This window comes from Heteronotia binoei, chromosome 12 (genome assembly GCF_032191835.1).
Source record: "Heteronotia binoei isolate CCM8104 ecotype False Entrance Well chromosome 12, APGP_CSIRO_Hbin_v1, whole genome shotgun sequence".
Lineage (NCBI taxonomy): Eukaryota > Metazoa > Chordata > Lepidosauria > Squamata > Gekkonidae > Heteronotia > Heteronotia binoei.
This window is the reverse complement of record NC_083234.1, coordinates 15192617-15206349: the sequence shown is the minus strand read 5'-3', so window position 1 is coordinate 15206349 and position 13733 is coordinate 15192617. Positions and strand designations below refer to the sequence as shown.

At 48.1% G+C, this 13733-nt stretch overlaps 1 protein-coding gene across 8 annotated transcripts in view; it reads right to left on the bottom strand.

Annotated features, from left to right (window-relative positions):
* GRAMD1B (GRAM domain containing 1B) overlaps positions 1-13733 on the bottom strand; it is a 339519-nt gene that overhangs the window by 203353 nt on the left and 122433 nt on the right. For all 8 annotated transcript variants that reach the window (XM_060251475.1, XM_060251468.1, XM_060251469.1 and 5 more), the window contains exon 2: positions 6200-6277. In XM_060251475.1, the coding sequence (XP_060107458.1) occupies positions 6200-6277 (78 nt within the window). The remainder of the gene's footprint in view (positions 1-6199; positions 6278-13733) is intronic.

Sequence of the window (13733 nt, the reverse complement as noted above, 5' to 3'; positions counted from 1 at the left end):
ACAGTGAGCTGGCCTTTTGACTGGGGGGGGGGGGCAGGAGAACCCCAGGCAAGTGAGGCTGCTTAGGCTGGCTGAATCTTTAGCCAGCCCAAGCAGGCCTTGCTTGCCCGGGGCTCTCCTTTCTTGCATTGGGTTGCTTTTGGCATTGGGGGGGGGGCCCACATATGCTAATGTTATGCTAATGAGCCCCGCCACCTATTTTTCTACAAAATGACCCCTGGTGATATTTAAATACCGTCCAGTCACAGCAGACTTAGGATGACCCTGTAGGGTTTCCAAGGCCACAGAAGAGCAGAGGTAGTTTGCTATTGCTGCCTCTGCTTAGCAACCCTGGACTTCCTTGGTGGTCTCCCATTCAAATACTGATCATGGCCAACCCTGCTTAGCTCCTGAGATCTGACGAGGTCAGGTTAGCCTGGGCCACCTTGATCCAGACACATTTGATAGTTTATTTAAGCCAAGTGCAGAGCCTGAATCAGCGACTTCTTAGGAGTAAGAGACAAAGGAAGGTAACCTTCTTACACTCAAGCTTAGTATGGATTTGAACCTCAGTTAGAAAACAGGTTATATTTACACTCATGCCAGGGCCAGCCCTAGACTGTCTGGCCCCCTAGGTAAGGTGATAACATCACCGAGTCACATGGGGGCACCCAATTTTGTACCCCCAGAAGGCCAGCGCCCTAGGCAGTTGCCTAGTTTGCCAAGTGGCAGGGTCGGCCCTGACTAATACATGTGTCTTCTTGCCACACATAAACAGTAGGACAAATACCATATGTGCTGTACCAAGATGTGCAGCACAGAATTCACCAGATTGGTTTACGCCTTGCTCTGACCTTTCTTCAGCATGCAACGAGGAGAGCTATCTTGCCCGGTGACCCAGCCCACATGCCATCTGGATGGTCCATGTACCCCTCACTGCACATGTTTTACCCTCTTAGATACACACAGGGCCAGCCCTACCACTAGGCAAACTAGGCCATTGCCTAGGGCGCTGGCCTTCTGGGGCGCCAAGTTGGGCGCCACCCAATGTGACTTGGTGACATTATCAGTTTAATGTTTAATTTAATCAGTTTAATGTTTAATTTAACTTATACCCTGCCCTCCCCGCCAAGGCGGGCTCAGGGCGGCTTACATCAAGGTCATAGCGTGCTATGGTCACAGCCATAAAAACAATAAAACCACCTAAATATATACGTTTAAACACATAGATTAAAACAATATACAGCTTGGTGCTAACACATTAGATGTCCCTCATAGTTCCAGGATGGCGGTTATTCCAGAATTCTCCTACGGTAGGTTGAAGGCCTGCCGGAAGAGAACGGTCTTATAGGCCTTGCGGAACTGGGCGAGGTCCCGCAAGGCCCTAACCTCTTCCGGCAGTTGATTCCACCAGGACGGGGCTGCCACTGAAAAGGCCCAATCCCTGGTGGTCACTAATCTCGCCTCCCGCAGCCCGGGAATCACTAGGAGATGTTGGGATCCAGATCTTAATACCCTCTGGGGAATGTGTGGGGACAGATGGTCCCTCAGGTAAATGGGTCCTCGGCCATACAGGGCTTTAAAACTAATAACGAATCCGGTACACTATTGGTAGCCAGTGCAGTTCCTGTAGCGCTGCCTGTATGTGCTCCCACTTGGGCAGCCCCAATAGCAGCCTAGCAGCCGCATTCTGCACTAGCTGAAGTTTCCGGGTTCGCGACAAAGGCAGCCCCAAGTAGAGGGCATTACAGCAGTCCAGTCTCGAGGTGACCATTGCACGGATCACAGTTGCCCGCCCTTCAGTGCAGGGGGGCCCCAGAAGTTAGCCTTGCCTAGGGCGACAGAAAGTCCAGGGCCAGTCCTGGATACACACTTAAGCACTTCTGTTGCACATGTTCAGATCAAACCGCCGCATCGCTGAACGCAAAATCAGTAACCCGTTGCCATAAACATAGACCTGATGCTCAACTTGTCCATCCTCTGTGCTGGGCAAAATGAGTTTGTTGTACCGACATCGCTCATGTCTGCACAGTCCACAATATTTCACAAACTCTTGACTTCCGAACAATCGCTTCAGTTTGCAGCTTCTTTTTTTTCTTCCCCCGGTAGCAATGCCTGATAGATTTATGTTACATTTATGCATACATTGAAAACCACCAACGACAGTAATTGTCTTCGCAACGGTACCTGGTTTTGCACAATAACTTCACCAAGGACGTTACAATATTGCCGCAGCAATGGACAGCACATATACTGGAGAAGAAACAGTCTGAAGCTATGGAGAATATTGCCTTTGCTTTATTTTTATTTTTTTTTAAAGGAAAATAATTGGAATAATGCAATATTGTCTTTCTTATCGAACCTAATCTTACTTTTGAAGTTTGCTTTACTAATTTTAAGAAGAGGGGGTTAGATAAAAATATTGTGCAGAAGTCCATCAGTGGCTATTAGCCACAGTGTATTGGCCACTGTGTGATACAGAGTGTTGGACTGGATGGGCCGTTGGCCTGATCCAACATGGCTTCTCTTATGTTCTTAACATGAGAGGAATTAGGTGCAATTTAGCCAGAAGATAAGATTCCGTGTGTTTATGAGATGCAGTGGTATAAATGCTTCAATTCTAGTCAAACAGTTGTCATAAAAGTATTCGCTGTCAGAGACGGTGCCAAAGATTAATACAGCTGAGTATATCTTAGTTTTCCTAGCAGGAAAATAAAAACGAATGGAATTTGAAAACAGAAGCCAACAACATATAGTAAGCAATAGAAGAATTTTATTACCCAAATCCAAAGAACTGCACTATTAGTTCCACACGTCCAAAGAGATATTAGGCTTAGAGCAGCTAACCTCCCAGACTTTCTACCAGTGCTGGATTAAACCCCGTGGAGGCCACTAGACAGTCGAAATCTTGGGGGGGGGGGGGCCTCGCAAATTACCTCAGAGTCTGAGCGCCCACCCCATCACCCACGGCCACTGCTGCAGCCTGCAGGCACCTTCTTAAAAGCCCCTTTTATGAAGCTGCAGGGGAGAGGCAGAGGGAAGCAAACATGGTGACAACGCCAGCAGCAACCGTACCAGGCAAGTCGGGCAAAAAGTAGCTTAGTTGCTGGCTGCTCTTGCAAGCTGGGAGGGCTGCAAGCCGGGGAGGGGGGGCGGGGGGAATGGGACGAAAAGTCATCCCGGGGCCCCTAAAGGCATGGGGACCATAGGCCGGTGCCTACTTGGCCTAATTGTTAATCCGGCTCTGCTTGGGAAGCTCCTGGAGATTTGGAGGCAGTATGTTGAGAGGGTGGAGTCTGAGAAGAGGAGGCACCTCAGCAGGGTGCAATGCCAGAGAGTCTACCGTCCACAGCAGTAAGGTTGCCAGGTCTGACTCAAGAAAGATCTGAGGACTTTGGGGGTGGAGCCAGGTGACTTTGGGGGCGGAGCCAGGAACAAGGGTGTGACAAGCATAACTGAACTCCAAAGGGAGTTCTGGCCAAGGGACCTCACGCCTTTTAAATACCTTCCCTCCATTTGGAAATAATGAAGGATAGGGGCACCTTCTTTGGGGGCTCATAAAATTGGAACCCCTGGTCCAGTCGTTTTAAATCTTGGGGGGGGGGGTTGAGGAGAGGCACTGGATGCTATGCTGAAATTTGGTGCCTCTGCCTTGAAAAACAGGGCCCCCCCACCAGAGCCCCCGATATCTCCAGATCAATTCCCCCTGATACCCTATGGCAGGGGTGGCCAACGGTAGCTCTCCAGAGGGAAGGTTTTTTGCGTACAACTCCCATCAGCCCCAGCCAGCATGGCCAATGGTTGGGACTGATGGGGGTTGTAGGCAAAAAACATCTGGAGAGCTACCGTTGGCCACCCCTGCCCTATGGGAATCGGTCTCCATAGAGTATAATGGAGTGCCCAGCAGACATTTCCCTCCCACCCACACCCACTTTCTGATAACTCTGAAGCGGGGGGAAGGCCTCCAAACTGAGGGATTCCCTGCCCACAACGGGGAATTGACAACTCTCCAAAGCAGCGGTTTTCTCGAAGAGACTGATCTTGGCTGTATGGAGCTCAGCTGTAACAGTAGGAGATCTCCAACAGCCACATGGAGGCTGGCAGCCCTAGGAGGGAACTCATTAGCGATGCGATGCCACAAAATTCATCATCTGTAGCTGCCATTTGGACCAGGAGAACTTACCTTTCTAGTCCGGAGATTCTCGGAGAATTTCAAGCCCCAACCTGAGGTTCGCAACTCCACCCCGCCCCCCTTTCCTCCCATCCAATCCAAAGGGAATTGTAGAAGCAGTTTGTGATTTGGGTCTGCCATTCCAACAAAAAACAAAGGTAATCTCACTGGGCAGAGCCCCATGGCGTAGAGTGTTAAAGCTGCAGTACTGCAGTTCTAAGCTCTGCTCATGACCTGAGTTCGATCCCCAACAGAAGCTGGGTTTTCAGGTAGCCGGCTCGAGGTTGACTCAGCCTTCCATCCTTCCGAGGTTGGTAAAATGAGGACCCAGCTTGCTGGAGGGGAAGCATAGATGACTGGGGAAGGCAATGGCAAACCACCCCGTAAAAAGTCTGCTGTGAAAACGTTGTGAAAGCAATGTCACCCCAGAGTCGGAAACGACTGGTGCTTGCACAGGAGACCTTTCCTTCACTGGGCATATCTATGGCCTCAGACGTATCTACAGAGGTTCTCTGGGCCCACCAGGTCAGTGTTGGACCCTCTGTGTTATCATGCAGAAATGCAGGGAATTCTGACTTTTAGAGAAATGGCTCAGAAATAATAAAAAAAATATGCCGGTGATGCAACTAAGGAGTAGAGAGAATATTCAGGTAAAGTTTATGGTTAACACTGAAAACTTCTATAGCATATTGCCCCTGTATTGGTCTGGACCAAATGGGAGCAGAGCTGGTCCTGCCACTAGGCAAACTAGGTGATTGCCTAAGGTGCCGGCCTTCTGGGGGTGCCCAACCGGGTGCCTCCCACCTGACTTGGTGAGGTCACGCCGCTGCCCAGTAGCTGCCTTTTTGAGTTCCTCCCGTGTGGGCCTCTCAGAGCCTCCAAGAGGCACAGGCTGCGGGGCTCCCTCCTGTTTTTGCACCCTTAGGACCCAAAAGCAGAGAAAGGATCTCTTCCCCGCCCCACCCCCTGCCTCTTGGGTGGTGGGTCTTTCTAGCAGGGGTGGAATTCTAGCAAGAGCTCCTTTGCATATTAGGCCACACACCCCTGATATAGCCAATTCTCCAAGAGCTTCCAAGGCTCTTTTTTGTAAGCTCTTGGAGGAATGGCTGCATCAGGGGGGTGCGGCCTAATATGCAAAGGAGCTACTGCTAGAATTCCATCCCTGAGGGAAAGGATCAACCCCCCTCCCATGCCTCTCGGGAGACTCTGAGAGGAGCGGGAGCTGGGGAAACCCCTTCTCTGGGATTGCTGCGGCCCAATCCCTCCATTCTATCCTATGGGCTCATAGGATAGAATGGAGTCTATTCTATCCTATGAGCTCATAGGATAGAAGGGAAGAATAAGGCCGCCACTGTGACGTGACCCCAGAGAAGGGGTTTAAAGTTTAAAACCCCTCCTGTAGCATCACACCGCAGCAGTGGCCCGATCCCTTCGTTCTATCCTGTGGGCCCACAGGATAGAATGGAAAGATCTGGCCGCAACGACCCCAGAGAAGGGGGGGGGGGGGCGCAAGTGGTTAGCTTTGCCTAGAGTGCCAAAGGGTCTAGGGCTGGCCCTGAATGGGAGCAGATCAAGCCAAATGGTATTGGGTTGCCATGCTGGCTTTTGGGGAAATACCTGAAGATTTTGGGAGCGGAGCCTGAAAAGGATGGGATTTAGGAAGCGGAGGGATCGTGGCATGGCACAATGACATCGAGTCCACCCTCCAAAGCAGCCATTTTCTCCAAGGGTACTGATCTCTGTAGTCCGGGGATCAGTTGGAAAAGTGGGGGTTCTTCCGGCCCCAACTGGCAATCCTACACATGAAGCTGTTTTCTACAGAGATGGGCCACTGGTCCCTCTAGTCCAGAACGATCTTCTCTGAATCAGAGAAGCTGGACTACTCTGAAAAGAAACGGCTCTCCGGGAGTTCAGGCAAAGCATCATTTCTCAGCCCTTCTACACGACTTCCTTTTGAATGTAAGGCATGAGCGCTCTCGCTCTCTCTCCCCATCGCTCCCCCTAAGCTCCATCTCCTCCCCTCCCGGGATCTGATGCTGTCGCTCCTACCTGTCGTCCCGCATGCGGGGGCTCAAGAATCGGGCTGTGTCATCATCATGGCTGCTTTGTTGACTGCTCTGTTGGCTGCTGCAGGAAATAAAAAGAAAAGAAAGCAAAACATGAGAGAGAAGCGATTCAGCCTTCCGGTGGCCGCCTGAAATGGTAGCGGTCTAGAATGAATCCGTTCTAGACAAGCTGAGAGCATAAAATATTCACCACCACGACTTCGCGCCGCCAGTCTTATCCTAGGGCTAGTTAATAACTAGGGTCCGCATGGAGGCTTTAGGTGGGAAAAGGGGGCTCGGTGTGGCAAAGCCAATTACAAAATAGGCAGGTAGCAGGGCTTTTTTTGATCAGGAACACAGTTCCGGCTGGCAGGGCATCAGGGGGTATGGCTTAATATGCAAATGAATTCCCGTTGGGCTTTTTCTACAAAAAAGCCCTACATGAAACAGTGGTGACATTCAGGGGGTGTGGCTTAATATGCAAATGAATTCCCGTTGGGCTTTTTCTACAAGAAAGTCCTATATTAAATAGTGGTGACATCAGGGGGTGTGGCTTAATATCCAAATGAATTCCTGTTGGGATTTTTCTACAAAAAAGCCCTACATGAAACAATGGTGACATCAGGGTGTGTGTGGCCTAATATGCAAATGAATTCCTGTTGGGATTTTTCTACATAAAACAATGGTGACACCAGGGGGTGTGGCCTAATATGCAAATGAATTCCTATTGGGATTTTTCTACAAAAAAGTCCTACATGAAACAATGGTGATATCAGGGGGTGTGGTTTAATAGGCAAATGAATTCCTGTTGAGGTTTTTCTACAAAAAAGCCCCACATGAAACAATTGTGACATCAGGGGGTATGGCCTAATATGCAAATGAGTCCCTGTTGGGATTTTTCTACAAAAAAGCCCTATGTGAAAAATGGTGACATCAGGGGGTGTGGCCTAATATGCAAAGGAGTTCCTACTAGGCATTTCCTACCAAAAAAGTCCTGGTAGGTAGTATGCTTCCTCCCCCCTCCCAGATAGACTCCATGGTGCTCTCTCCAAACTTTTATTAAAGCCATCATAGAATCAGCTGCGTGTTTCAAAATTCCTCTAGGTCCACAGTGATACACTGGAGAATTTGAGAACACATGTTTACAAGCAACTGCAAGACTAGGGTGGCCATCTCTGGGTTAGGAAATCCCTGGGGATTTGAGGATGGAGCCTGGATGCCCCAGAATCCACCCTCTTGAGGCAGCTGTGTTCCCCAGGAGAACAGATCTCTGTTGTCTGGAAAACAGTTGTGATTCCATGAGATTTCCAGGTTTCACCTGGAGGATGGCAACATCTCTAGGCCTCACCTGGAGGCTGGCACAAATGAGAAACTGGGACTATTGGGGCAGAACATTTTTAAAGTCTGCTTTCAAAATGCTCTCACAGCTCTCAGAATTTCAATTCATTATTGGCTTGGGCCAGTTTTCTGTTCTAAAATTTAAAAGCTTAGTTTTGAGAACAGTATCCAGTTCCCCAAATACCCCTGAAATGACTGATTGACTCCAACATTAACACTGAAATTCTGACTCCCACCACCACCAACCTAATTTGGTTATGAAAGCAACCCATGCGAGGACTTGGCCCATCATAATTAGCTTCATCGTCTACAAACTCCACACCAGGGAGCCACATGTGGCTCTTTCACACATTATGTGAAGTTCTCAAAGCCTCCACCATCCCATCAGCTGGCTTGGAGAAGGCATTTGTCTCTTTAAATCATTTCACTAAGCCAGCCAGCAGCTTGGAGAATACATTCAAAGTTAAAGTTACTTTCTTTCCACCTCTCTCTCTCCCCCATCTATTTTCCTGCCTGCCTGCCTGCCTGCCTCAAACATCTGACGTTCATGTCTTGCAGCTCTCAAACATCTGACATTTATTCTATGTGGCTCTTACGTTAGGCAAGTTTGGCCACCCTTGCTCCACAGTGCCGTCTTTTATGGCAGAATGTTACTAGCTCAGAGAGAAAGGCTGACACTCAAACCAGATGAATAAAAAATGGAGAAACCCAACAGACAAGGTTATAGACCCCACCATGTTCTCCCCACTTGATCATCATCTAGTTGCCATAACCACAGGCAATCTAAGTTTACAATCTTAATTTTAAAAATTGTATTAACTGACAGTACAGGGATACACTGTGCAATAAATTACATTTTACATGATTATTTGATGTTGACATCAAATATCCATTATGGCAGTAACTCAGCGTGGCTCTCCAGTTCCCAGCTGAGCGCTTACAACAATGATGCCTGAACCCACGGAACAAAAAAGTGACAATTCCCTTGCTGAGAAATCCCTATCTCCTTTGCTCAAGTCCCCCCAAGCCACTTCTGCTGTTGTCTGTGGAACAACATACTCCATATTTTCACTCTTAATACCTGATGGAAAATTCGCAGAGCTGGAAAACAGGTAGCTGGTTCAGCTAAAAGCAAGTCGAGAGGGATGGATTTTGGTTTTGTTGAGGAGTTAAATATTCTGTCCACAAGATGTCACTATTTGTTTTGTCATCGACTAATGCCTTGCTGAGAAAAACACGCAAACCTTCCTGCCAAGCAAACAACTGTGATTTTGAAGTTCCCTACTGAGTCTGGTGCAAGTTTGTGGGAAATCCATTGCCTTCAGGTCTATCTGGCCGTCATTGTGCATTTCCTCCTAGTTGTATATCCAGCTTCTTTTTGGGATGTTCAGTGGCTCTGAGCCTTAGCTGTCTGCATTGGTTTCCAACATGTCTCTATTTGCTTCCTCTTATGTTGGATTTTTACATTTACTTCTATGGATGACAAAATTAGAAACAGCCATCAAACACATGGCTGGTTGTTTTTTGTGGGGGGTTTTGGGTGGGGGGGAGATGGCCATACACCAAAGTGAACACATTAAGAAGAAGAAAACTGTAGCTTTATACCTCGCCCTTCTCTCTGAACCAGAGTCTCAGAGCAGCCTACAATCTCCTTTATCTTCTTCCCCCACAACAGACGCCCTGTGAGGTGGGCAATAGGAATGATCACTTGGGTGTGACCCAGGGTTCATTTCATAGAAAAAGAGGTGCTGGAGCTTATTAGCACAACTCATTTGCATATGCCACACACAACCTGAAATCACCAGGAGGTATACTAAATTATAGCAGCTCAGCATCTACCTTAAAATGCTTCTTGAATTATAATAGTCTTAATAAAACCCTATTCCCATCATATTTTTTTAGGTTACTTTCTCCTATGTGGTCCCAGTTGCATGACGAAGATTTCCATCTGTCTGCTTTATATGTTTTGGTTATTTTCCCTTTTTTTTGTGGGGAAAAATATTATAAAGTTTGTCACAGGGGGTTTAAACAATGGAGCCCAGAAGCAAGTATTTTGGGAGGGTGGGGAGAAAGAAAGAGCACAATAAAATTTAGAGGTTCCGGAGCTCCACTCCTGTGAGCTCCTGCCCAAAATGAGGCCTGCCAGAGCAAATAATTGGAAGCACATCTTAGGCTTCCCAATCCCCAGGTCCCAGCGGGGGATCCCCCGGTTTTACAGGCTTCCCCCCTCCCCCAGCCAGCTGGCCGGCGGGGGAAGCCCCACCCCCACAGCCATTATGCACCTCCAGGAACGATTCCCATAGGGAATGATGGGGAATTGATCTGCGGGTATTGGGGGCTCTGGGGGGGCTGTTTTTTGAGGTAGAGGTGCCAAATTTTCAGTATAGCATCTAGTGCCTCTCCCCAAAATACCTCCCAAGTTTCAAAAGGATTGGATCAGGGGGTCCAATTCTATGAGCCCCAAAAGAAGGTGCCCCTATCCTTCATTATTTTCTATGGAAGGAAGGCATTTTAAAAGGTGTGCTGTCCCTTTAAATATGATGGCCAGAACTCCCTTGGAGTTCATTTATGCTTGTCACACCCTTGCTCCTGGCTCCGCCCCCAAAGTCCCCAGATATTTCTTGAATTGGACTTGGCAACCCTAGCACACCTTAATCTTAAAATGTCAGATATTTGGAGAAGAGTTCGATGTTTGAGCTTCCTGGATTCAGAAGGTGGATATTCTATTTGCAGCTAGCAGCAGCAGGGTTTGTCTACAGATAAGCTGCAAGTAGTTTTGTTTGTCAGCAGTTTTGTTTACAACCCCCCCCCCCCCCCGAATCCTGGACAAATGGAAAGCCAGAGTCCAGAAATATGGAAAGCCTGGGTGAACCTTTGCTTTGTAGAGCTGTTTTGCCAAGCATATTGTCGAGGGAGAAGCAAGGTGTCGTGCCTGACTTCTCCGCTCCTTTCCCTGCTTCTCTCACCGAACACTGAAAGGGTGGGTGGAGAAAGAACTCTGATACATAGATTAGGAGTCTGATTCTCATCCCAACAATTCTACCACCTGCCAATCATCCCTGAATGCCACTTTCAGTCCCAGCTAAAACAAGCGGAGTTAGCTTAAAATGGCTTTGCAAGGAATTATGCTAGGATTATGACTATTACGATTGCGTGCAATTACTATTGCATTGTGCATACTGTTGCAGCTGGCTATAAAGACTCAGGTTGTCAGTTTGAGGGCTTCCATGCTACGCCCTCCTGAAGTGTTTCTCTTTTGCAGTTGGGGCGACATGTCAGTCACTGTAGCTCCGAAGAAGACGACGACGACTGCAGATTTATACCCTGCCCTTCTCACTGAATCAGAGCAGCTTACAATTTCCTATATCTTCTCCACCCCCCCCCCACAACAGACACCCTGTGAGGTGGGTGGGGCTGAGAGAGCTCTCCCAGAAGCTGCCTTTTCAAGGACAACTCTGCCAGAGCTATGGCTGACCCAAGGCCATTCCCACAGCTGCAAGTGGAGGAGTGGGGAATCAAACCCGGTTCTCCCAGATAAGAGTCCTGGTGATGTCAGGGGTATGTGGCACATGCAAATGACTTGTGCTAATGTGCTCCGTCACCTCTTTTTCAACAGTGACCCCGTCTGGCACCATAGGAATGGCAATAAATAAACAGGGTGTCTGCTTGGGTGTGTAAAAGTGTCATCAAGTTGCTGCCAACTTCTGGCAACCCCACAGGGTTTTCAAGGCGAGCAACGGACAAGAGGTTACTTGCCACTGCTTGCCTCTGCGAAGCAATCCTGGACTTCCTTGGTGGTTTCCTATCCCAATACTAGCCAGGGCTGATCCCACATAACATCCAAGATGTGATGAGACTGGGCTTGGCTGGGCCGTCCAGGTCAAGGCAGAGACAAGCAGCGGTGGCTTGCCATTGCCTGCCTCTGCACAGCAACCTTAGACTTCCATGATGGTCCCTCATCCAAGGACTGACTCTGCTTAGGTTCCAACAAGGGGGAGGGATGGTGGCTCAGTGGCAGAGCATCTGCTTGGGAAGCAGAAGGTCCCAGGTTCAATCCCTGGCATCTCCACTAAAAAAAGGGCCCAGGCAAATAGGCGTGAAAAACCTCAGACCCTGGAGAGCCGCTGCCAGTCTTAGACACTACTGACTTTGATGGACCAAGGGTCTGATTCAGTATAAGGCAGCTTCATATGTCCATATGTTCAAGGCTGGGCCACCCAGGTCAGGATAGCTGCCTTCAGGGGTGGAATTCTAGCAGGAGCTCCTTTGCATATTAGGCCACACACCCCTGATGTAGCCAATCCTCCAAGAGCTTACAAGGCTCTTTTTTGTAAGCTCTTGGAGGATTGGCTACATCGGGGGGTGGGGGGGTGGCCTAATATGCAAAGGAGCTCCTGCTAGAATTCCACCCCTGGCTGTCTTATTAAGCGCTCACAAAACAATGTCCTTCCTCCCCCCACTGAAACATCTTCCAGCAATCCTCTGAGGCAACTGAGGTCTTAGCACAAGTCACCTTTTTTCGATTCATTTGGCATGAATTAATGTTGGAATCTGAAACATTTGTTTTTGCTTGCGTCCACACTACAAGCAAACTGGAATCGCAGAAAGGATTCCATAGCACTTAAAAGGGAGGGAGCACCAGCATGAGTGTGGCACAGTGCTTTTGTATCAGACAAGGACCTGGGAGAACCAGGTTTGAATCCCCACAGAATGATGGAAGCTCCCTGGGTGACCTTGGGCCAGTCACACACTCTCCACCTAACTTACCTCACAGGGTTGTTGTGAGGATAAAATGGAGGACAGGAGGATTTATGTAAACCATGGTGGGTCCCCTTTGAGGAGAATGGTGAGGGATAAACGAAGTAAATAAAATAAATGAATACTTCCCCACAAAAAGACAGCAATGCCCATTTCTCACGTTCAACATTCCACTGCCGTTACTAGAAAGGAAGTCCCTTCCAGTTACTTATGAGTCATTACTTCCCATCTGCTTTATTTGCTTTATTACTCAGCTTCCTGTAACTTTCCTGAACAATTCCATAATCCGTTCCTTTTCCCCCAAGGGCAGAGGGGGAGAGTTTTTAAGAAGTACCTTTCTCTTTGATTGCAAAGTCAGTGCTCATTTCGTAATTTCCTGAGTTACTACGATCATAAAAAAATCAAATTAAAATCATCTTCACTTCAAAGGAGAAAACAAAAATCGAACCCCACTTCCCACATGCGTGCATACTCCCCGGAAAGGAACGGATTAAAGAGCGAAGACGAAATGCTTGGGCACTGGCTCCACAGAGGAAGCAATTAATTAAGCACATAGAAGTAGAAGCAGCTTTAAAGCAACGGGAATAAAAAGGGACATTTAAAGGGACAGCAGGCCTGGGAAATCATCAACACCACTGTGTTAGCCTGCACATAATGCTGTTATTGCATCTTAAGTACAATAAATAGCCTAGGGTTGCCAAGTCCAATTCAAGAAATATCTGGGGACTTTGGGGGTGGAGCCAGGAGACATTAGGGGTGGAGCCAAGATCAAGGTTGCGACAAGCATACTTGAACTCCAAAGGGAGTTCTGGCCATCACATTTAAAGGGACGGCACACCTTTTCAATTCCTTCCTTCCATAGGAAATAATGAAGGATAGGGGCACCTTCTTTTAGGGCTCATAGCATTGGACCCCTGGTCCAATCTTTTTGAAACTTGGGAGGTATTTTGGGAAGAGGCACTAGATGCTATACTGAAAATTTGGTGCCTCTACCCCCAAAAAACAGCACCCCCAGAGCCCCAGATACCCGCGGATCAATTCTCCATGATTTTCTATGGGAATAAATCTCCATAAGGAATAATAGAGTTCCCAGCAGACATTTCCCTCCCCTCCCCCCGCTTTCTGATGACCCTGAAGCGGGGGGAGGGCCTCCAAACCGGGGGATCCCCTGCCCCCACCTGGGGATTGGCAACCCTAAAATAGCCACATATCAACTGGGGGAGGAATAGTGGGAAACAATCTATTAAGCACTTAAATGAACAGACTGACAAAGGCACTATCTGGTTCCTCTGAAAAACCAAAGTGGATTTTGATTTCAAATGCACTTATTTTGGTGCTTGATTTCTAGAGGCTGCGGAGAAGCTTCCAAAGGGAGGTGTGCTTTTCAGTTTTATTTAAATTATATCTATGGGTTTTGTTTAAGTTTTTTCAGTTTTACTGTT